Source organism: Dendropsophus ebraccatus, chromosome 4, assembly GCF_027789765.1.
Source record: "Dendropsophus ebraccatus isolate aDenEbr1 chromosome 4, aDenEbr1.pat, whole genome shotgun sequence".
Lineage (NCBI taxonomy): Eukaryota > Metazoa > Chordata > Amphibia > Anura > Hylidae > Dendropsophus > Dendropsophus ebraccatus.
The window spans coordinates 41208271-41231098 of NC_091457.1; the positions used below are offsets into that span (position 1 = coordinate 41208271).

Below are 22828 nucleotides of genomic sequence, written 5' to 3' on the forward strand. Positions count from 1 at the left end.
TGCTAATGTGCCGGAGGCTAGACCACTCTCATCCCATTTCCATGACAAAGTAACTAATATTCTAAGCAACCAATATTCAGCTGAAAATACATCACAGCTTGCGGATGTCTGTTACTACAAATTCTGGTGCGAGATAGAAACAGGAAATACAGTAAATTTGTTCTTTGCTCATCAGAAAATTTCCAATGTGTTCACAATATTTTGACATCGGTTAAATCATTGTAAAATCCAATCAAATTTAAAAATTTTCAAAAAGAATTGGATCCATTAGATTATTATGACCATTGTTGTGCGCAGTAAGCAATCTAGCGTACAATAAGACGATTGCCTGTATTAGCAACAAATATATATATATATATATATATATTGTATTTATCAGATCTATGTATTTGCTCATTGATGTATTTGTTTGTGTTTTTATCTATTTACTTTTGTATTTATTTACTTTGTTATCTGTGAATATTTTATCCCTTGCGACTTTCCCACCACTTGTTAGCCGCTTTGTTAAGTCCCCCTGGGAAAACACTGACTAGTGACAGGGAGGGGTACCAGGGAGGGACTCAGCCCCCTCCTGTCCTACACAGCACAGATCCCCTGCTGCACCACGTGGGGTTGGGGGGTCCATGCATGGAGCTGTTGTTTTCTAGCAATCAACCTCCCATCCGCCAATATGTATAAAAATATTTTCAAATCCGCACCTGTCCAAATAAATCTTTTCGTAGCGAATGTAAAATTGTGATACATTTGATATTATTAGGCAGGATGTGTATACATTGTGCAGCCTATGCAGCAGAGGTAGATCAGGGGGCTCTACACAACAAGCCAGCAGCCCACCCCTATGAGATGCTTAGACACAAACATGTAGGAGGCTACAGATAAATGCAGCACATCCTCTAGACATCCACAGCCTGCAGCACCGAGGACTCACCCAGAAGATGAAGTTGAAGACAAAGAGCATGTATTTGATACATTTGGTGCATCCTTCAACCCCCATGGCGCCTGCTTCTGGGTCCGTTATCTGGGCTGCAAAGAGAATCACAGATGAGTGACTGGAGAGGAAGGAGGGAGCAGACAGAGCCCAGGCCTCCTCCCCATGCTGCACTTAGTGCCACTCCTCCTGCCACCCCCTCCTCTATGTAAAGGAGGGGGGTTTAAGAAACATGGGGGAGTGTTAGTTTTCTTCTATAGAAACAGAAACATACTGCCCTTTTTTCCTCTTTTAATTATACTGTAGTGTGATGTAGTGATAGTTTTCATGTTGATTCCAACTATTAGATGAGACGATGAGAAAATTGAGGGGGGGGGGGGCAGTGCTCTCCCCAGACTCTGTGACAATAAACAGACTGGGACGGATCTAAAACTTCATTGAAATAGTGTGATCTGTATGTCAGAGTCCCAATGAGAGGGGACGACTGAAGGCAGAGTATGCAATGAAAGACCAGTCAGAACTGTGTATCTATCTATCTATCTATCTATCTATCTATCTATGTGTATATATATATATATATATATATATATATATATATATAGATGGACGCTACCAAATTCTGTAGGTGTGAAAGATATTAATCGGGCCACAGGATGGGCAATGCTGTATTAGACTAATGTATCAAAGCTGCCTTAATGGAAAAGGTCCATGTTTCCCATAGCAATAAAAATATGTCACCCCCTCCCCCCCTCCCAATGCAGCATAGAAAAATCTAAGCCCTGATTGATCACTATAGGCAACAACAACGCTTTTGATGAGGGAGCTTGGATGCATGCAATCTTTTAGCCTGCAGCCCATGTAATCGTTATGGTGTTCATTGTGAAATTCTGTTGTGGGCTATGTTCACACTGTGTAAAAAGAAAAAAGAAAAGGTGTCCTTTTCTTTTTAAAATAACGTCCATTGTTTCTAAATTGCAGTCAATGGAATGACAGCCGCCAAATACCACACAGTGTATTGAATAATGGATGTTGTATATGTTATATGGCCTCCAGGGGCGTAACTAGAAATGGGTGGGCCCCATAGCAAACTTTTGATTGCACCCCCCCCCCACCTTCCTGACTGACCACTAAGCCGTCTAGTCATAACTGCAATGACTATGACTGCTACAGTGGTAGTTACGCCTCTGATGGCCTCCCAGCTCTATAGCTATGCACCCCATTAGCCACCGGTATTTAATTACCCCCAGAATCCACACCACCCTCTCCTGTTGTTCAGTTACTCATTAAGCGTTGGCGGTATGCTGTCTCTTTCATTCGCTTGTAGCATTTACTTTACTGCAGCAGTTAAAGTGTAGCCAAAATGAACTAGATTTCTCATCACTATTAGATACCACTTTGCATTGCTCTAAGAATGTATAGTGAATCCAGAAACAGTCAGCAACTATTTTGACTAGCCATATACATTATACAAAAGTCATCAATTTGGCCTCCAAGTTTAAGACCTGTTCCATTTTAAATGGGTTATCCAGCTAGAATCTTTTTCTTTCAAATCAACTGGTTTCAGAAAGTTATATAGATTTGTAGTTTACTTCTATTTAAAAATCTCAAGTCTTCCCTTACTTATCAGCTGCTGTATGTCCTGCAGGAAGTGGTGTATTCTCTCCAGTCTGACACAGTGATTTCTGCTGCCACCTCTATTCATGACAGGAACTGCCCAGAGCAGGAGAGGCTTTCTGTGGGTATTTGCTGCTGCTCTGCACACCACTTCCTGCCGGACATACAGCAGCTGATAAGTATGGGAAGACTTGAAATTTGTAAATAGCAGTAAAATACAAATCTATATAACTTTCTGAAAGTTGAAAGAAAAAGATTTTCACTGGAGTACCCCATTAACATGCCCAATGTATTATTCCTGCACAATCAGTTCTACCTAATGTACATGGAGCCAAGTGGAATAACTAAAGACCAGCTGAGTTTTGTCTGATACTAGTTGTGGCTATGTTTGCACAACATATGTTTTTTAGGCCAAAATATAGACTGTTGTTTGATAATTATGGCTGTAAATAATATTCATAATCATTATTGGCGGTTGTCATTGTAAATTCACAGCCGTTATTTTGCATAAAAAGACATTGTGTGTGACCAGCTCGAGAAGACTTTGACTACAAGTGAAATAATATCCCATCAAAAAATAAAGGAAATATTTGTCTTGTGGCCAAATCTTTGGGTCTATGGTATAGCATGGTAAGTGAGGGAAGAGCAGAATACCTCAACATACTATATGGCTCTGTGTACACTAGTGATTTATACCTCAGTTCAGTGGAATTTTTCAAGTGTTTTCATTTTTTAGTCTATAGTGGAAGCCTTAGCCTGGATCTTCCTTCCTAGACATTGTGCTGTGGGACTGAAAGGAAGGTGCTTCAATAGCAGGAGAGGAAGGTCTTTAATGCAGATGTTGTAGTCATGACCCAGAATGAATAAATATAGAAGCGAGACAGGAAAGATCAAGGAAATAGTCAGAATTATGCAAGAAATATATAGCTGATGCTTTTGACATAGAGCATATTCTTCATCTTCATAGGTCCCCCTTCCATTATTGTGTGTCTGGTCCTCTTTGGTCCATATTTTCAATGCATATTTTAAATTAAGCAAATTTTCACAAAATCCGCAAAATGTTGTGCAGGGGCAGCTCGAGTCGATCCGAACCCGAGTGTTCAGTATTTGATTAGCTGGGGCTGCTGAACTTGGATAAAGCTCTAAGGTTGTCTGGAAAACATGGATACAGCCAATGACTATATCCATGCTTTCCACATAGCCTTAGGGCTTTATCCAAGTTCAGCAGCCACCGCTAATCAAATGTCGAACGCTCGGGTCCGGATCGACTCGAGCATGCTCGAGGTTCGCTCATCTCTAATAGGGATCCCTGGCCCCTCCCCCCCCCCATTACTCCCTGAGTAGGTAGGAGCAAAACGTTGTTGGAGTTTGAGGCGGAGGCCATTACTCTGGAACAACAGGTTATATACACTGGTATTATTAATTTATGTGCTTCCGTGTAATAGATATTTTATAATCAATTAAGCATACCCTTTTTCCCCCGAAAATAAAACAGTGTCTGATATAAATTTTTCGCTCCCAAAGATGCGCTATGTCTTCTTTTCATAAAGAATTCACAATAAAAATAAATAAAATAAAAAAATGAACATTTATTATATACTGTACAGTAGTTGTCATCACAAACCAGCATAACCAGACATAACCCTAGTGGCAGAGGGGGTCTTATGTTCGGAGAATGTCTTATTTTAAGGTATCCTGTAAATCTTCCACTATGCCTTATTTTTGGAGGATGTCTTATTTTCAGGGAAACGGTGTATTAGTAGTATGATGTTTGTTGCACTTGGCACTTTATGACATGCGATTATTCTGTAGGAATAAAATGCTTGACTTGAATTGATGGACTAACACTTTATATTCACAGGTGTAGCCCCAGCAGTATGGCCTCCCGCCTCCCCAAGTCTTTGTTTTTAAATGTATTGAGTGATGGTATATAATAAAGATTTTTCATAATTTTCTATTTTGCCATCATTTGTTGTTGATTTTGGGGTACGTGATATTACTTGTAGGTGTAGCTATGATTTAATCATATCCCACAGAGAGGATAAGTTTTCATACATTGATAATAATCATGAAACTTTTACAGTTCTAAGGAGTGACCTGTGCAAGACTCTTGTGCGTCTGAAGTTTGGAAACACTACAATAGTGGACACCATAGTGCAGGCAGCCTGTGTATGGAATATGTTGTGATTACTGGGGCGTATAAACCAACAGCTGTCTATCTATAGAAAACTCAGTTGGAAACTGCTTAATCCTGCAATTCATTTTGTCTAAATACACCCTCTGCCTAGACACCCTCATGCCATATAATCCACTTTACCAAACATTTGCATGGGAAAATCCACAGCCATACCACCTGTGGTGTTAGCTTTGAAAGTACCCATGCACATAAAGTTGGAACAAAGCCTGGGAGACGGTAGGCTAAATAATAATTGAGTTCAGATGAGCGTAGTACAGTCACAAGCCCTGGCCCAGGCATAGATCCTAATGATGCTGCCGGGCTATTGTCTATTACACTCATCTGAAACTAGACTTAGGGCCCTATTACACAAAGCAATAATCTTCCTGATCAGGCCAATTCAGCAAATTATCGCTCCTTGTGTGGTGTCCAACCACTGGTGTTCTTTTCTCTTGTGCACCTGACGCAAAAGCTTCTTTCTCCATTTTAAGTGGTGATGAAGGTAGTTTCACCACTAGTTGTCAGTGTTATTTATGAGTTATTTCATGCACAGCTGAAGTTAGGAATGGGTTAATGTTACTGTTTTACCATGTGTTTAGTGCTGACCTATGGGAGGTGCTCTCTCTTCTTCTGCCTATCCTTGCTCTCCACACACACACACAGTGGGAGGAGTTAGCTCTGTGTGGGACGACAAGTTAGTTGATTCTCAGACACGAGTGTGTACAGATGCTGCTAGAGACAACCAGTTCTTTCAGTATTCCTACTATATCTTTAATGCTGTGCCAAACACTACAAAGGGAAAAGACTCTAGGAACATCCTAGCCCATGCCGTGAACCAGTCTAAAAAGTGCAGGGCAGTAACCTGAGGCACAAGAGGAACTAGCCTGGATAGGACAAAGCTACCTAGGAAGGTCTATGTATTCTATCTCACAGTGCAGCTTAGCAGATAACCACGACTGGGGCTTTTATCACCCTATTAGGACGGGTCACTCAACATGTAGGGCACAAGGTGGTCAGACCAGTCTATACAAAAGTACACAAAACTTCTCACTGTACATGTATTTCTCCAAAGTTCCAGGATAACACAGTGCTACATTGGGTTAGCACTCCCTCAAACAAACTCCTCTACTCTACTTTCAACTCTTCAAGCACCGCTGCAACTACCTCTCTACTCTACTTCTTCAAGCACCTCCTCAAGCACAACAAAAATTTATATATTTTACCTAAGTGTATTAAACTACTAAAAGACTGTACAGTAAAGCTGTTCTATTTTTTATATCACTGGGACTCAGTCATCCTTTCCTCTGCACCAGCACCCATACACACTAACCGCACACCTTGGGTTATTTTTCCCCTTTCTGTGGGTGGCAGTACTGTTAGTCCGGGTGGGTCAATGGACACTCAGGACTACCGTAACAAGAGCCCAAGGGACCCACTACAACCTGGCAGGTCACTGACCATTTCTGGGGAGTACAGCTAGCCACAACACAAAGCAGGTACCAACTTCACACCTGTGTGCGAGACTAGCACTGGCGTCACGACAATACCATCTTTGGCTGAGCTGTACAGCAAGACTAGTAACATCTATCAATCAGCAGTCCACCACACCTGTAATGAAGACAACAATCAACCGATTATTATACCCATATGTCTATGGCCATCCAGCCAACCCCTTTCCCAGAATTACATGTTTCTGTAGGTAAAATGTTGGGAAAATATCCAATGTTGGAAAAATACTGAGGTGTTTTTGGGAAATATAAAGAGTCTTTTGGACATTACATCCTTCTTCTTTCCAGCGCTCCTCCCATGTAACACTACATTCATTGAGACCTGGATGCTATAAAAAAAATCTTTGCATCTGACATCATCCCTGTAGGAAGGATGGGGGAAATCACTTTGGAAAATGAGAATTCACTTAGGCAGGGAGGAGGAAGAAGAAGAGGCATGACATATTTAGAGAGTGAGTGAGAGAAAACAGGAGGGGTGAGAAAATGTGAGGAAGGTATGGAAAGAACTGAGACATGTGCTGCATATGAGAGTTTAGCAGGTACATGAGGATGCTGCATTTCAAGAATACTAAAAAAAAGCACTGCTGTATTATCCAGGTCCTTTGAATATCTTGCACCGCCACTGCGAATAGAGTGTCAGGCTGGAAGCTGATGTGAAAGTTTCAGAGGCTGAAGCATTTGAACTAGCACCACATTCTCTTCAAACATATCAGGAACAAGCCCCCCTCTAATCTAAACCACTTTTTAAAGGCTGGATAACCCCTATAATAATATAGAAGTAAATGGGAGCTGAGCTGCAGTAACCCAGCATGGCCACTACACAATGTACAGAGCTCTTTCAGCACATCAGAAAAAAAACCCCTAAAGGCACCATAAACCCTAAAGGTAAAATACTAGTGTACAGCATAATAACTGTAGAAACAATGTAAAATATGTTGTCATCTTATGTGGCAGAGTGGCCTTTGGGTCCCCCTCAGACACCGGTGCACCCCAATAGCTATGCCCCAGTTAGGGTGACCAAAGCCCTAGTGCTAATGCATGCAGCATAGCTGTATGCTAGGAACCTGTGCAGAGCTAATAGCAGCCCCTGAAGTTATTTATATGGAGCCCTAGCGCCTTTGGGACACAATCATCAATGTGCGCCCCTGGTGTACGTCACGGAAAAGGCCCCGATATTTGCCTTCTCCATGGTGTGTGCCAGTCATAAGCCCTACTTAATTTATGTGCCGGCTGTGCGATAGACTCAGGTCCCACTGGGTTTACAAAGAGGTGTGCAGCTCTTAGTATATCTGGCGGGGTAAATGGGGGCAAGGCTTGATTTAGGACCTACATACGACTACACTGGTCTTAATACATGCCCCCCATCCCTTTGTTGTATGAACATCATACACATCACTGTTCACTGTTTACTCTGTACCAGCAATACCCAGTAATACAGTACAAATGTCATGAGGAAAATCATTTGGTCCAACATGTTTCACAAAAGGTGCCAGATTCATCAGGTGACTCACCCTGGAGTTACAGTAAGATTTAACATAAGAAAATGGCACTGTATCTAAATATAAATAGGCAGCCATTGTTCATAGGGGTGATGATAATTTATCTCCGTTCGAGTCTGTACTCTGCATGATGTTGTATAAAGAGACAGATGCAATAGGATGCCATAGCTTCCTATAGGTGATAGATTATAGCAGTACACAACAGGAAACCTGCACAGTGTTGTATGCACAAGTATGTCCCCTTTCTCATTCCGCACTTTGTTCACTCAAAGCACAACCATCCCTTCATGTCTTAAAATATAAGACTATTTATAATTCAGCGGTGTAGCCACAATTTCCATTAATAATGCCACTACCCAAAGGTGAAGGAGAGTTATCATCTTATAAATGTGAGAGGACATTTTTAATGGTAACATCGGATAGAGGCATGCAGGAAATCTCTAATTCATCTTAATTTCCTGAAAGTGCGTCTTCACGCATATATTACCGTAATTTAACAAATCATTGTAATTCATAAATCACCGGCCACACATAAAAATGCTGTCGGGCAGGCTCCTTGCTAGGTCAAACCCTTTGATATATGACCGCAGGGAGAAGCTGAATGTTTGCTCTTTTCCACTTTGGCTAAGTGATGAAGAAGGGAGTGCTAAGAGCAGACCGCACTTATTATCGGGTAATGCCTCATGTGCTCCCCAGACAGGCGGCAATGCTTCTGCTTAAAACACAGGTCAATCCATCAGCTATTTAATAGGGAAAATTACTCAAGAGTTACATAGAAAGAAAAGATATTAGAGATGTGGCATGGATTGTTGCAAGAATTCCATTCCAGACATTTAGGTGTTCAGATTTCCTCCTCCTTTATTCAAAAGGTCAAGTACCAATATATCTCACCTCTGCCAAGCCTTATAATTGTTAGGCCATTCTGCAACCCCCAAAATGTGGAGTTTCTTAAAGACGCTAATTCAATTATTCATGTTGGAAAGATGTCTTATGCATAAGATAATGTACACCGTTCTGTAAAGCGTTGAAAGTCACTGAAAGGCTATATAAAGCTTACATTTGGGAGGAAGTTATTTCCACTGTTAGGGTAAATGATGGATACATGGAAAATCCGCAAGCAGAATGCAGTGGTAGACAATTGGGGGAGAGTTAAAATATCATCAATCTAACAGGAAAGAAGGAATCTGCCGGTAAATTCTATTGTTCTAGATTAGTTGTAGAAATGGCTTCAAAATCCACAAGCCCAGTTAAAAATTTGAATGTTAAAAACAAACAAACAAAATAAAACCCCCAAAAAGCTATATTTACCTTAAAGGACTCATGATTATGTCCAAGCCTTAGGTACTTTCTTGAGACAATCCTTCTCTAAAGTCAAAAAGATCAGAAGTCACCCTTCATTCAGTCTGAGCCTGCCTAGAGTCACAGCATAGTAGGCCGGGGTCTGTAAAGCTGGCCACCTAGATAAACTAGTTCAGCCAACACTTTTCTTAGGTGGGTTTGCCCATAGTTATTAACAGATACATTGACTGTGTGGTGTTTTTTGCTGTGATTTTTTTTTTACAAAATATAGATAAGCCCCTGCCAGTTACATCCACATGGGACTGCAGCTCAGCCCCTGTTCAGGCAAAGGGCAGATGAGCTGCAGTAGTCAGGCCCGGCCACTACACAGCAAATTGAGTCAACTGCTTCCGACCCACTACTGTGAATAGCTCATCGGTAAGTTTTGCCCAGAAAACCCCTTGAATTGGCTGCACAAAAGATCCTATGAGCTGATGCACATTCATTGTCCAATTGCTGGTCTTTTTACAATCATACACGATTGTTTGCAATGTGCTCTCCTAGGGATGTAAAAGGGCCCTTATGGTCCCCCCCCCCCCATTCTTCTCTAGGGACCCAAAGAAGGGCAACAATCCAGAAGGAGCACATAAAAGAGAGTAAAAGTTTAGACCAGAAGGTAAAAATGGGAAAGAACAGCCGTCTTATTTAGAGATGAGCGAGTATGCGCTATCAAGTATAGTATTCACTCAAGTATCAGGCTACTTGATAATACTCAAGCGAGTACTGCTCAGCATAATGCATTTTCATAGAAGAATCATGAAGGGAGTCTAGTCACTGTTGTGTGAGGTAAAAATAAACAAAGTCTTCTTGTGTGTGAGGTAAAAGGAAGCAAGGTCCTGGTGTGTGGAAAGTAGAAACAGTGACAGAGAAATCCAGATTTATGTTAAAACAGCAGCCACAGATAACAGCACAGGAGCTGGATTTGCAACAAGAGAAGAGAATTCAGTCCAGTGGGAATCAGATGGATTACAGGATAGGACTGGTGGAACTCAGGTACCTGTAAACTTATCCTCCCTGTAAGAAAGAGACAGACTTTGTGGGTGCTAGGAAACATTTCATCACTGTTGCTACTGATGTTTCTTTTTTTTTTTTAAGTTTATGGTTTATACCTTAATAAATCCTGTTAAACTTCACGGCTCAAAAGTCCCAAGGGTGGCGTTTACGCAGAGAAATTTATCTGACAGATTTTTGAAGCCAAAGAGAGGAGCAGACTATGAACAGCAAAAAAAGGTCACAGAAGATCAAGAAAAGACTGAGATTTCTCCTGTTTTTAAATCCATTACTGGCTTTGGCTTCAAAAACCTGTCAGATAAATCTCTCTGTGTAAACGCACCATAATTCAAGGGGAAAAAGCAATAGGGCAAAGACAGTCGAGACGGTGACTATTTAAACTGATACTCTGGTAAGGGTCAGGAAGTGTTTGTTTAAATAGCCCACTGGGATTGGTTTGTATCCGCTTGCTCTGGCAGGTGACATCAGCACTGGGCACCTGGCTGCCATATCAATGTGGTGCACATCTAGATGAGACAAAGAGCAGTGGTGCTGGAGGGGGAAGAGGTGTGTAATAGAAGCAGAGCCATAGTATCAGGTACAACCATTGAATAGTGGCAACTCTCACTAAAACAAAGTAGTTAAAATAGGCCTGAAACTTTTACTGGAGTATAAAGTAGTCAACACATTTTATATTTGTTGGGTTGGGGGATTTTTACAATGTTTTAGGATGAACGTTATAATACTGGTTTCCTGGATTCAATTCTCCTTTCGTTTCTCTACAGACATTTACTGCCAAAACAATTGTTCTTTGGTATTCCTGGTTGGACAATAAATGTCACATATTGAGTGAAGGATATGACCAGTCTGAAGGAGTCTCAGGACATCCAAAGGAAATGGTAGACAGACGGCGGCGAGATGTGGGCATGGCCAGGACAGGAAGAAGGGACTAGGGGGTTGTTTTGCTAATATTAGAAAGAATGTTACTAAGCACACATAAAATTACAAACCAATGGCCCATTATCATCACCTTCCCCATATTTTTATTTTATTGTGATATAGAAATTATGCACAGCAGTGATCAAGTGCAGTCACAGGAAGGGTACAGAACTATTGAAAGGGACCTGAAGCCTCTTCCAAGATACCATAGCTCACTCTGGGCTAAGGAGTCAAGTGGGTGGTTTTACTCAGTGATTGACAGGGGTCAAGTGGGCAGTCCTACTCAGTGATTGACAGCTTTTTGTACATGCAACTTGCAAGCTGTTATCCATTAAGTAGGACCACCTGCTTTACTTTGGGCCAGAATAAGATATTTACATGAATAAATGCTGTTATATTGAATGTTTTCTCATCCAGCTATATATCTATCTACTAAGCTCCTCCTACTCTATAACATAATGAGGTCAGATTGATCTGTATTTTCAATGTGAGTTTTAGCAGGTGTTCAGTGGCGTTATGCTTCTCTGTCCGCCCCACTAGCTGCTTGCAACAAATGGTGTACCTCTGGCGATAACAGAAACCAATGAAAAAGCATAGTCAGCAGCCCCACAATCTGTAGCTAGAAGGATAATCAGCTGCAGGACCTTGTGTGCAGTGTGGTTGCCACCCATAAGGTCCTAACACAGGAAAAAGCCAGGAGATCCCCAGTAATTGGATGGGATGCTGACTGGATCATAAAGGGAGCAGCCCACCAGTAATCTGCCCGGTAGAGTAGACTTTCAGTCTGGCCATGGTACAGGTTACCGTATACCACATAATAAAATCTGCTTCCTGAATAGTGAGTCATATATGGAGTAGAAGCAAAACTACCAAATCTTCCAAGTATAAACCTCACTGCTAAACAATGCATTAATGGAAATGAAAGAGAGCAAAGTTTATTCCATTGTTTATAAAACCACAGTCAAGTATTGATAGTACTGCGGCCAAAAGCGCACGCCAAAACATTGCTTACAAGTTCCAGTCACGGCTCACATTAGAGGAAATAATTTGGCAATGGAACATATTAAAGGGGGTGCACCAGATTATAAAAGGGTCAATTTTTTTTTTTAGTAACAGTGCTACTCTTGTTCATGGCTGTGCCTAGTATTGCAGTTTTGCTTTAGTCAAAAAATAAATGGGACTGAGCTGCAATGCTAAACTCTTCCCATGAACAGAAGAGGATCTGTTTCTGGAAAGGAAAACAGACCTTTTGTTTTTTAATTCACCTCTCCGGGTCTTGATATGCTGTAGTTGTACCCCAATATGCAAGTTATTTAAAATATGTTTTTTTATTTTTATGTTGTTTTTTATGTGGCTTCAAACAACGCCTCTGTCCCTGGAGAGACTTAGCATGTCCATACAGTAAGCACATAGCCCATTCATTAAATGGGCCTCATGTAATGCTTCATTTCACCTGTGGAGGTGCTGTAGGGATACTAAACACTCTCTGCAAGGTTCCCTCCCAAAACAGCAGATAGCTCAGGGTCCTAGCAAGATACTGTCCTAGCATGACTTGTGATCAGCTTATCTTTATAAGACTTATTTAATGAGAAAGGAATTGCTTAAAGTGGGCAAACCATTTCAGCAGGTTCTGGCATTAGTTGGTCTTACAGTGGATCAAAACAAAGCAGGTAAAGGCATAGTATGGTTGAACTGTTTATCATCATGCTTCATTTTACAGTCAGGACTCTCATTTCCTTCAGCATATCCTGACTAGTGATGAGCAAACTTGCCGAACTAGTGATGAGTGAACCTGAACACTGGACGTTTGGCTGGAGATGTTATATGCAGCCCTATTAACAGAACCCCTATAAAGGAACAGTAAGTTTACAGTACATCAAGTTGGCATGTAAGAAACAAACAAAAAAACTCTCTTACTTCTGATCAGCCACCAGTGCAAGTCCCAGCTGCTGAGGAATGCCCACTCATCCAGTCACTGACCATAACATTCTCTCGCCTCAACTAGTGATTGGCTAAGCTCACATTACTTTTGAGAGCAGAGCAGAAAGTGCTTAGGCTGGGTTCACACTGCGTTTTTAGCATACGTTTAACGGATCCGGTTTTTTTAACGGACAAAAAAAATAGTGTCAGCAACGTTTTTGTTTTGATCCGTTTTTTTTATAATGGGAGCCAATGGAAAAACGGATCAAAACGGATGCACACAAATGCATCCGTTTTTGCAATCCGTTTTTCATCTGTTTTTTTTAAAACAGATAGCAAAAACGCAGTGTGAACCCAGCCTTAGTAGTGGGAACTGGCACTTGTAATGAATTAGGGACAGGTGAGTACAGTAAGTACTTTAAAAATTATATGTTTTTTGGAGGGGTGGGGCAGGGTTGGTGGTGTAAAATTTTCATTCTGGTGATATAATTTAAACAGCAAGGGTAACAGAATGAGAATTCGGGATGTATAATTTTGTCCCAATGCCTTTAGGAAGTGGGTTCTTGAAAGATCTTTGAACATTTATTTAAGAGGATTCAATGCTTCTTCAGTCTTTGAAATTTTGTGTCTATAAAAGGTTTTTACCCCTCCTCCGTTTCCCAGCACATTTTTATGCTTTATTGTGTAACAACATTAAATTATGCTAAATTTATTTAGTTTTTTTACACTGGCTCTTTAAAATCAAAGAGAAATCTTACTGGCAGCAATTACCAAAATCTGTGCAGAAGTCTCTGAGCTCTGCACATGTGGGGACTATAATTGTCTCCATTCAGTCTAAGGCCAGGTTCACACTATGTATAACACTGGTCGTTCCTTGACCGGGCAGTGTTACTGAAGATCTTCCATGTGCGCACGCATCCCAATTTACTGCTGCACACAATGGAGCTTGCGGCTCCAGCCGCACGCTCCATTGTGTGAACTGACAAGTCTTGTAAAGGCCGCTATTCAATGAATAGTGGCCGCAGAAAACTGACATGTCAGTTTTTAGTGCGGCTGGTTGGAATCCTGGCCGGAGCGTATACTATTGGTATACGCTCCAACTGGGATTGAATTAATTCCAATACAACAAATGTTTTGGATAAATCACGGCCATTGTTGCAAATTAACACACTTTACCTTGTCTGCACAGTCAGTTTTGTCTGATTTGTCAGGTTTTTTTATGCACACAGCCGGCCGCAAGAAATCCAGGCCGGTGTGTATTCAACACGCCAGTCGGGATTCCATAGACTTCTGTCCAATGCAATTTGCAACAACGGCCGTAATTAATTGAAAGTATACTGTGTTTAAAGTTACAAAGTAAAATGCAAAGTAGCAATATTAATGTACAGTATATGGTATACACAGTCCAGAAGACAGAGTAGGAGGCCAGAAACATAGACTAAATATAGTCTCTATCTGTTACTGTAAATTAAGTTGGAAGGAAAAAAAGAGAGATTGACAGGAGGGAATGATGGAAACCATGGTGACTAACAAGTAGAAATAGTGTGAAAATGTCACCAGGAAAATAAAGTGTGCCATGTGGCTATAAGGGGGCGTATAACCTGCTCAATTGAGCAAAGAGAATTGTAATACATTGATAGCAGTAAAACAAAAAAAAATGCAATGATTATAAACAGTATAAAAGTATTAGGGAAAATAAGACAGGACAAATAAAATTCAGGAATTATCAGACCATTTTTGAATGCTACCATGTCTAACCAATGTCACCTTGGGGGTGAAGGGCATCTCTAAAGTTTGCTACAGAATTATGTCACATTTACGCATCCTTAATGCTGTCCATGGCCGTGGACCTGCTACTATGGGCAGCACTATGGATGTGCATCCAAGGCAATCTGCAATTGCACTGACCCTGTAACACCTACGGACATGTGAACGTGGCCTTAGTTTAGTGAGCTGTCTGCTGTATGTACAATGGAGAAAAACAAGCATGTTATGATAAGCAATGCTATGTTTGAAAGAGGACACCAAGTGTAATATCTGGAGGTTTAGCGTACCTCAGTAATTTTTCAAACAAAATGGCCAAGTCAGAGATGGACTTTGGCAGACCCCCAATGCTTTACATTAAAGAGATGATCCCTTTCGATGAAGGGATATTTGTGTTGGGTGTCTTGCAGGGCCATGAAGCACTGACGGTGAGCAACCTTTGGCCCTAAGGCCTCCTTCATGTGACCCACCCTTAAGATGCTTTAAAAGCCTCCCAAAAAGGCCATAATATCAAAGGCCATGGTTAGAGCAGCCCTTCTGTCCAAAGGGCCACTTGGGTCTGAGGAAATAAGGAAAAACGACTTTGAGTGTACTAGCTCTATGGTTTAGTCTTGGATTCCTTTTTCTTTAGGACTATATGTATGTTGTAGAGAGTAGCCTCATTTGCAGACACCATGGAATTATCTATCTATCTAGCTAGCTATATCCAGCAATGTAGACAGCACTTAGAAGCTCCGAAGAAGGGTGCTTGCAGATGGGTTCCAGACCAAGAACCAGGGTAAATACACGAAAAAATATATCATGCTCCCAACATCTCATGTAAGAGTAGCACTAACAACACAAAGTCCTGCAAAACAGCAAAGTGGCCATGTTTAGTAGTGGCAGCATCACCATGACAACCACAGACACTGTATGTAGTGCAGCCACTGACAGTTACAGAGCCGTTGTAGGATGTGTGCGGGTTGTGTTAGTGCCGTGACGTTATGTGTCCCTGTTTGATCATCGAAAAAGTTGGGAGGTATGTGCTGGTTACAAGGCTGGTTTCAGGAATATCACATCTACTACCTGTGTAGATGTAGAGCATTTTATTTAGTGTTCTTAGTGCCTGAACCATAAGCTGCTGGGTCACAGGTGTGTTTATTGACCTTTGTAGTAATGTGTATCACCAGTCATTATAGGGTTAATGCCTCAGATCACCGTGGATACCTGTAGTCACCATGGTAACCGTGCACTGTGATGACAATTGCTTATGTCATAAAGAAGGATCCATAAAAGAAAGCCGTGCTGCCTGGATCAGTGCCATCTTGGATGCGCCAGAGGACCTTGAGCTTTGACTACTTTACTCTCCTATCCTTGATATTATTTGGAGGTTCTAGAAGGGGAAAAGGGGCTGTCTGCTTTAGACTACCCCATCATCTAGTCTCCAGCTTCATGAGATGTGGACCTGGATCTATAAGGGAGACGAGATACTTCCAGCCAGCCATTAATATGGTGACAGATACGGCAGCCAGATCTCTCTCACACCCGGTGTAGTATATTTAATTTTGATATGTTGTCTGTAAAGCAGCTAAAATATACAAATTCTTAAACTATGTTGGATTGTTATTACCCTCTAAGCCCAAGGGAGGGGCAACTCTTCAGACATGGCTCCCTCGAGGTTTCCTCCACAGGGGGTTTTCCCTCGCCTGAGTTCTGAAGGGTGACTCTTCGTGAGTTGGGGGGACGGTTTTCAGTGTCATTTGATTTTAAATAAAATTGTGACCATTTGACACCTGATTACAATGTGTTGTGTCCTTATTCTGTGTTCTTTAGTTCTATATTGATTTTATTTGAAAGTTTGGGGTCCATATTGGAGAGTCATAGAGCCAGACATTTGCCCACCAAAGAAATACCTTCTTGTTCCATCTTCAATAGGAGACCAGCTGATCTATCGCTATGGGCTCACCATCAAAACTGGAAATCCAGGGAAAGGATGGGTCACTTCGAAACTCAGGCCTCAGCTGTTTAGGACACATCACTCCTTTATCTGTATGTATATATGCTATAGTATTGGTGCAACTGTTAGTTTACACTTATTTTGGCATCTATTACAGGCCTACTGAAAGTGTTACTCTGCTTTCCCAGGTGCCTGAATATCAATATTGCTTATTTAGACAGAAAGGATTTTTTACAGGCAAAATGGACATATATAATGGATCCAAAGTCTTGAGAAGCTATACACACTCTTTACATAGATAGTATGATCTGGTGTGCGAGTTCCCTAGCTTTCCTAGGTCCTTAAACAGCTAATCTGCCTTGAGCAAGGGGAATTTATCTAGGTGGGTTCTCTATTACACCTCCTCGTGGATTGTTATCCATCTTTCCTGGTTACCCTTTAGGTAGATAAAGAATGTTCCAGTTTTAGCAAAACATGGTAGATTTGTCTGTCACAGCGTCCCAGGAATTCTTACCCAGCTTTTCCTGGTTCCTGGATAATAAATCTGAATAGTTATTCTTTAATATGCGAACTGGGGACCTAGGCAGATATAGCGGCCTGGGAAAGCTGGGTAACAACCTATGTTGAACTAAGAAGGGTAAATCGATCATGTAAAACACCCAGAGTATATCAGTGATATAGCGTGTGTATCTGCCATACAATATCAGGTCTCTATTGCTGTATATGGAGAGGATATATCTAGGCAAATGTGGAATTTCACAGTATAGGAAAACTTGGAGGGGGGAGGGGGTGTTCTCCAGAGGGCAATCATACACAGGGCACCATGAAGCCTAGGGCCAGCCCTACCCGATTCGGCCAACTATCGCTCCGTGGAAAAGAGAGAACGATCAGCCGATGATCGTGTCATCGGCTGATCGTTCATTTAGATTCAAACATAAAATCATCGGACACCACCCGCGCATTGCTACGTGGAATAGCGGTGCGCGGCGGGCGACCATTGATTTGAAAATATCTTACTTTACCTCACCAGGATGCAGGTCTTCTTCTTCTTCCGGTCCCGCGCGGCAGCATCAGCTTCGGAGCGGCCTGTCTGAGCTGACAGACCGCTCAGCCAATCACTGGCCGCGGCGGTCCCAGTTCAGACACGCCGCTCCGAAGCTCTTGTGGCGTGGGACCAGGAGAAGGAGAAGACCAGCAGCCTGGTGAGGTAAAGTATGAAACAAGGGCTGCAAGGACATCAGTAAAGAAGTCCCTACACCCCTCGCTAAACAATTGTCGGGCCCAGTAAACGAGCGCCGATCTAGCAGATTGGTGTTCGTTTACATTGTTGATCGGGCCCTGGACGGCCCGTGGAATACCACCCTTAGTCCAGTACAGACACTTTTTCTCTAGCTACTTCACATTCTCTACTCATAGTTTTGTATTACTGTAACGCACAGGATTACAGATGGCTGACATGTTGCAGTCCAGCAGTTTTCACTTCATAGCCAGGAAGAGGCCTCACCCAAAGTCACTTGTTGAATGTGACATTTTTATGAGCAGCGCAGACACTACAGATATAAAAGCACACAGGCGGCGGAATGTACCAGCCAAGATTTATCTCATTCCACACGTCACAGCTACTGTAACTATAATTCCCAGGACTGCTGCAGGAATTCAGCTCATAGGTCGTAGCCCGTGACTGTACACAGTAACTAGTACCAGCCTACCGTCTGGAATGAATACAATAAAATGACTGGGCTGCTAGGTTGTGTGTTTTACATATAATGGCCAATTGTGTTATTATTTGTACAGCTATTGGTAAGCGTCACACCTAAACCTGGACAATGAAAAAGCTTAATTTACTTCCAAGCACAAAGGAAATCCTGTGGCGGTCACATCAGTTCTGTCCCCTAAGCAACAGTGTTCATGATCATATTTTCTGCTGTACTCTCAGTCTTCATGTTACTATAGGAATCTAGTCATATAAGGAATACAAGAGACACCATGCTTTTCACATTAATTAATCATTATTAATAATAATAATAATAATAATACTTAAATCATATGTCTGTGATGATGCATTACCTCCAGTTTATTCTCTGTGAAAAATTTGAACTTTTTACATATTTTGTGCAAGCTTTGTAACATTGTTTTCCCTATCTGATGGATTCAATGCACAACTGACCAGAGCGGAGACAGGATGACTGGATAGGGGCACAAGAAGAGGGGCTTATTATTTTAAGCTCCTGTAAAATATTGCACATGAACAGAAAGCTGAACGCCAACTGAGTCAGAGACTCTAAATAGACCCTCTGAGGCAGTCTAAGGTTTTACGCACCTGATTATGAGCAATGGGCGCTCATCTGCTACCTCCGATTTGGCCCTGAACCTAGTTAAATCGAATTAAGAGGACACCTGATGACCACCGGGTAGGACTGCACACTAGAGACATATTATATGGACAGTCTGGACCATTATTTGCAGCCAGGTCTGAGGTTGATATTTACTGTCCAAGATGGCTCTCCAACAGGGTATGTAGGTGACTGATATTGAATGGGGATCCATTGGAGGAGCTGAATCTGAGGCAAGCACCTTTGTGGGATAGTGGAGACATCATTACTTAGTTGATGTTTGGGGATGAGGATACCATTAAGAAGCTAAAGCTAAGACTGTCACCTCTTGGGACCCGGAAAACATCATTGCCTTGGGACTTGCATGTGGATCCCTTGGGCATGATAAGCAGAAGCTGATAACCCTAAGGGGTTGTCCAGCTAAAATCATTTTCTTTCAAATCAACTGGTGTCAGAAAGTTATATAGATTTGTAATTTACTTTTGTTAAAAAATCTCAAGTCTTCCCATACTTATTAGCTACTATATGTCCTGCAGGAAGTGGTGTTTGCTCTCTGCTGACATCTCTGGCTGAGACAGGAACTGTCCAGAGCAGGAGAGAAAACTGAGACTGAGAGTTCCTGTCTCGGCCAGGGATGTCAGCAGAGAGCACTGTTCCTGCATGACATTTAGTAGCTAATAAGTATGGGAAGACTTTTTAAATAGAAGTAAATTACAAATCTATATGACTTTCTGATATCAGTTGATTTGAAAGAAAAAGATTTTCGCTGGACAACCCCTTTAAGGAGAAGGACCCCAGAGATTTGCTGCCCCTTGTGACCAGTAAGTGGATTTTGCCCTGTGGACTATATTTCTCTTGGCTGTGGATCTTCTTACCTTGGACTGTACCCTTCTTCCATAGACTGTGTTTATTGTTTATTAAAGGTATATGGACACCTAAAGGGGTAGAGTTCCTTGTTTGTATGAATGATATGGATGTTGCATAACTGTATTTCTGTAGAGTTCAGAAACACTGACATGATTACCGTACTCTCTCTTTTTTTTTTTTTCACTCTCTGTCTCGCTCTCCTGAGAGTTGCCCTACTGACCTGTCAACAAAATGCACAATATGGTTTATGGCAGCTTTTATGCTTTAAATGGTTTGGCAGGCTCTTACTGTTGTAAAACAGTAAAAATGTGCTGATGGTCAGGCAGGAAAGCCGCAGTGTCCCAGTACATTTGGTTATTTTTTGTGATTGGATGAGTGATAGGTCAGTCTGTCAGAGCCACATGTTGGTCAAAGGAAACACCTACCATCCATTCAGCTCCTTCTATAATGATTATTCGGACTGTGTTTTGTGCTGGAGTCCTGTGCTGCTGATGTACATGGTCAGTACAGAGTTTCTCCAACCTTTCATGGTCATCGACCATGTGTAGTTTTTTGTGTAGGTGTAGTTTTTTGTGTAGGTGTAGTTTTTTGTGTAGGTGTAGTTTTTTCCTAACTAGCATCCCCCAGTGAGTTATTCGGAACCTTATGGAAAGGGGAGCGGTATTCTAATCAAACATTAGTCAAACCTTTTTTAGTTAGCGCTAGTTAAATGGGTTATCCAACGATTATCTTTTTTTTTTTTTTTTTTTTTTTCAAATCAACTGGTTTCAAAAAGTTATATAGATTTATAATTTACTTCTATTTAAAAATCTGAAGTCTTCCCATACTTATCAACTGTTGTATGTCCTGTAGGAAATGTTGTTTTCTTTTCATACTGACACAGTGCTCTCTGCTGCCATCTCTGTCCAACACAGAAACTGTTCACAGCAGGAGAGGTTTTCTATGAGGATTTTCTGCTGCTCTGGACAGTTCCTGTCACAGATTTAAATGTCAGCAGAGAGCACTGTGTCAGACCGAACAAAAAACAACATTTTTTCCCGCAGGACATACAGCAGCTGATAAGTATGGAAAGACTTAATTTTTTTAAATAGAAGAGTTTTAAATAGAAGTAAATTACAAATCTAATCTCAATCTGAAACCAGTTGATTTGAAAGCAAAAGATTTTCACTGGATAACCCCTTTAAAGTGAAAGTACCATCAGGCCTGGGCTGAAGCACAGGAGGCGGGCTGACCCACGCCCAGTGGGAGGAACCCCCGCCCCTCTATGACGCAGCTCTATTAGAATCAATGGAGCCGTATCATAGAGGGGCGGGGGATTTCTCCTATTGGTGGTGGGTCGGCCCGCCTCCTGTGCTTCAGCCCAGGCCTGATGGTACTTTCACTTTAAAGGGGTTATCCAGTGAAAATCTTTTGCTTTCAAATCAACTGGTTTCAGATTGAGATTAGATTTGCCTAATGGTACATTTACTTTAAGTAGTGTAGAGAGAATAAGAACAAATAGGAGTAAAGCCCTTATTACACGGGGTGAGTAAGGGAGCAAACGAGCGCTGTCAGCCCTCGTTTGCTCCTCGTTCCCCCGCTATTACACACAGCGGCAGTGAGAGGGTAAGTGCAGGGGGGGCCACGGGGAGCTGCGGGCAGCCCATAGAGGATAGCAGCGATCTGCTTACGCCGCCCCTATTTCACGGCGCGGCAGCAGCAGATCGTTGCTATCATTGAAAGACGTTGAACAATTGTTCATGTCGGTTGATCGTTGCCTTCTATTACATGGGATGATTTTTGGCTGAATACGGCCGACAATCATTCCGTGTAATAGGACTTTTAGTTAGCATTATGCAAACAGTGAACAGATCATGGATCGGGCTGTAATATGGCCTGTTTCTCCCTGATTTTTTTTTAACATTTAGCAGTACCTCTGTCTTTCTGAGCCATGTTACCTATCCTTTATCCAGACAGCAATAGAGCTCCAGATAACTGCTTTATATACACAAATGTTATAGCAGAATAACATAGCCCAGGACAACACAAACTTTTACAAGGAATCTATTTTAATAGCCATATGCCACAATAAACATTTTTACATACAGATGGTATTGTTTTAACCGTAACAATCTGTACAATAAGTTTAGCATCTTATTTATTGAATACTGTACAAGAAATTGAAAATATATATTTTTTACATCTTTTACTATTTGTTATGAAAAACAAGTAGTCTGCACATTTATATGTAGCTGACACCTAGAAGATCTTATACAACTACTGACAGACAGGAGAGGTGAACATAAAAAATTGATTTAGTCTTAAAGTCTACTGTCACCGCCTTACTCTTGCTTCATTTCATTGGTTAACAGTGTCAACTAGGCGGGGCTTCATGGCAGTTGGGCCCTATCTTCTGGCTAAGGAGAGACCCCAACTGTTATGAAGCCCTGCCTATGTGACACTGTCCACCGATAAAATGAAGCGATCTTCAGAGCAGAAAGAAGACACAGATAAGTTTTATGCAGGTATATATTGAATGAGCAGCATCTAAGCTTGAGGATAAGCTTGAGGGTATAAAAATCACTTTAAAGTCCAAAATTTGATTTTCATAAATCTGGGCCCATGTGTATAGTTTCACAAAGAGACACAATAAAACCATTCACATTTCCATCATGGACATATTATGGTCACCTCTAAATCTGGTCTTACTAAGAAGCGTCATTTTTAGAAGCTCATTGCGCAGACTGGTAGGGCATCAGCTGAATAAGAGGGGTGACTGCTGTGGCATCGGGGGATGATACGAAGTTACCATTTAAGTTATAATTTCCTCTTCTCCCCCAAATGTTTCCTCTCGACAGGGAGAAATAAAGAAAAGATGACAGCATCATGCCATATACCTATAGAGTTACAAAACAGAACAAAAACTGAGTATTCGCCAAAACAAGTGTAAGATCAAATTCAGTAAATGTGGCAATGTACAACCTATGTGTCAGCTGACTGAATCTTTTGTGTGTCCATTTAAATTATTGTTTTGGCT

At 41.5% G+C, this 22828-nt stretch overlaps 3 protein-coding genes across 3 annotated transcripts in view; 1 reads left to right on the forward strand and 2 right to left on the reverse strand.

Moving 5' to 3' along the window:
* The window catches only part of CD81 (CD81 molecule), a 33897-nt gene extending 32838 nt beyond the window's left edge, over positions 1-1059 (reverse strand). Inside the window, exon 1 of the mRNA XM_069965655.1 lies at positions 929-1059. Coding sequence (XP_069821756.1) covers positions 929-994 — 66 coding nt within the window. The 5' untranslated portion in view covers positions 995-1059. The remainder of the gene's footprint in view (positions 1-928) is intronic.
* Positions 1-22828, forward strand: part of TH (tyrosine hydroxylase) — a 154808-nt gene that overhangs the window by 20677 nt on the left and 111303 nt on the right. The window lies entirely within an intron of this gene.
* The window catches only part of TSPAN32 (tetraspanin 32), a 39183-nt gene continuing 38240 nt past the window's right edge, over positions 21886-22828 (reverse strand). Inside the window, exon 8 of the mRNA XM_069965656.1 lies at positions 21886-22688. Within this exon, the coding sequence (XP_069821757.1) occupies positions 22524-22688 (165 nt within the window). The 3' untranslated portion in view covers positions 21886-22523. The remainder of the gene's footprint in view (positions 22689-22828) is intronic.